At 52.6% G+C, this 2500-nt stretch overlaps 1 protein-coding gene across 1 annotated transcript in view; it reads right to left on the reverse strand.

Moving 5' to 3' along the window:
• LOC308162765 (immunoglobulin superfamily member 3-like) overlaps positions 1-2500 on the reverse strand; it is a gene marked incomplete at both ends in the record, with an annotated part of 56326 nt that overhangs the window by 13210 nt on the left and 40616 nt on the right. The window contains 2 exon segments of the mRNA XM_080536907.1: positions 1069-1078; positions 1081-1485. Of these exon segments, the coding sequence (XP_080393033.1) occupies positions 1069-1078; positions 1081-1485 (415 nt within the window).

Raw genomic sequence — 2500 nt, forward strand, 5'->3', positions numbered from 1 at the left:
CACACACACACACACACACACACACACACACACACACACACACACACACTCACTACACATGCAGTGCTGTACCATTCACTTTACTATAAATACAACCTCAGGCAACTCCGCCAACGGGAATTCTGAGACAGGATGAAAAACACCAGAGAGAAACACCACAGTTAACCTTCTGTAAGAGAACAGGCAAGGGCAGGCAATCTTAGGGCTGTGTGTGTGTGTGTGTGTGTGTGTGCGGGCCTCTGTTTGTGTGGAGGAATGCAGCGAGCTACCAGAAACTCCTATAATGAGGAGCTGCAGTCCAAAACAACGTAAGCCTGAACCAGAATCATACAGAACCACGGCCGAGGTCACACTGAACTCTCCACAGAGAACCAAAACAGAAACTACTAATGCCTTCTACAGAACAAAAGTTCCGTCCCCTCTTCCCCCACAGCACACAATCAAGCGTTACCCTCCCTGGACGACCACAGTGTGTTCCGACCTCCCTGTGTGTGGGGGGATGTGTATAGAAAGGCAGACAGGCAGTGTATGTTGTTAGGGGGCAGAAGATCGCTGAGGGGGGTGTAGGCAGTGGACTCTTTGTTCGAGCTGCAGAGGGAAAGAGTTCAAGGACATGTCCCTCTTTTCTATCTTTCTTTCCCAGTTCCCTCCAGTCTCCGCCCGCCTCTTTCTCTCCTCCACCCACTTTCTCCTAGTCTCTCTACCTGGGGGGATATTAACGATCCATCTAGTCTGCTCTATTAGGAGCCCTGCCCTTGCTCTGACTGACACACACACGCACACGCACACGCACACGCACACGCACACGCACACGCACACGCACACGCACACGCACACCCACACACCCACACACACACACACACACACACACACACACACACACACACACACACCCACACCCACACACACTAATTAGCCACTGAAAACCAGAGACAGAGAGCAATTAAAGCACAGAGAAGGATTCGCCTCTGCTCTACTCCATTCAATCTCGAGCGCGTGTACGCGTCTGAGTTGAGCCGGTTGTGTGTGTGATGGCGGTGTACTGTTTGTGAATTGCTGACGTCTTACTTGGGGCGTTGACGGTGATCCCCAGCAAGTTGGACGTGCGGTTGGCCACTTTGCTCCAGGTGTTGTCGTAGTTCTTCCTCCACAGCAGGGCCGAACACTGGTACGTCCCCGCCTCGCGGCGCCCCGCGCGGGTCACAGACAGGCGGAAGTTGGTGTTGGCATGGGAGCGGTCCACGGTGGTGCGGGTGCCCAGGCCCAGGAGCTCGCCCCACTGCAGGGTGCCCTCACGCGTGAAGGTCACCAGGTCTCTGAAGTGGCCGTCGTCTCCCTCTCCGCCGGCCAAGGGCTGGAAGCGCCAGGTGACGGAGGTGGGAACGCGGGGGTTGTGGCGAGGCTTGACCAGGCACTGCAGGTCGAACGAGTCGCCGAAGTTCACGCTGGGTGTCCGTGACGACGCTGATACCACGAAGGAGGATTCTATGGGGGGGAGGGGGGGAGACAGAAGAATGACATGTTAAAAATCTGGAAAACCAAGTAACAAAAAACAAACAGTGTTTTTCAGAACTCACAGAACAGGATGGGTCTAAACAATATGGCGGAAGCCGGCCTAAGCCCAGTTGAAGGTTACCATGGCATCCATCAACCATCCCCTCAGATCTGGAAACGCTGACGAGGCTGACTGTTGTTGAAGAAGGCACCGTGTGGTTGCCCGGAGCAACCCTCTCCTTCCACCCGGCAGAGTGATGGATTGAGATAGAGTGAGCGAGTGGTATTCAATGAGAGTTGAATAACGACTCCCCTTAAGTTAACTACGACAGCCCATTACCATTCTACTATGCACAGGTGGATCTTCTGAAACATGAGACTTTAGATAATGCCTGAGTTATCTGTGATATCACAAATGGTCTCAGGGTCGGCGCATAGGGACGGACTGACCGGCCTGAGATTGGCCCGCGTGGCTTTTACCCAGTCTGCCCTGGGTCTTAGATAGAGAGCCTATGCAGACAGAGCAGAGAGAGTGCTGGGATCGATTTCTCCAGACTCCCTGAAGGCGCTCTGAGACATTTGGTCAGGGCGGGGAGTGTGTGTACTGTATGCATGCATGCATGTTTGTGTGTGTGTGTGTGTGTGTGTGTGTGTGTGTGTGTGTGTGTGTACTTGACTGTGAGAGCAGAGCTCAGAACTAATGGTGAAGCAACAGCAGAGAGTACTCCAGGGAGAGGTTTCCTCTAAGCGCAGACGTTCGATTTGCTTCCTACACTCTGCCCAGTCCAAACCTTCCTCATTAAGATAACAACACTCTCCCTGGTCCAGATAATAGGGGCTACGTACAGTTCACCAATACCACAGGTAGAGAGCATGAGAGCGAGATAGAGACAGAGAGTAAGAATTCCTCCAAGTATCTGTCCAGCTATTTACAGTTTTTGCTTACACATTGACACTGGAACTTGAGACACAATGACTAAAACCTGAAACTCATGTACCTTATCTT

Source organism: Nansenia antarctica (genome assembly GCF_963989245.1).
Source record: "Nansenia antarctica genome assembly, chromosome: 7".
In the NCBI taxonomy this organism is placed as follows: Eukaryota; Metazoa; Chordata; class Actinopteri; order Argentiniformes; family Microstomatidae; genus Nansenia; species Nansenia antarctica.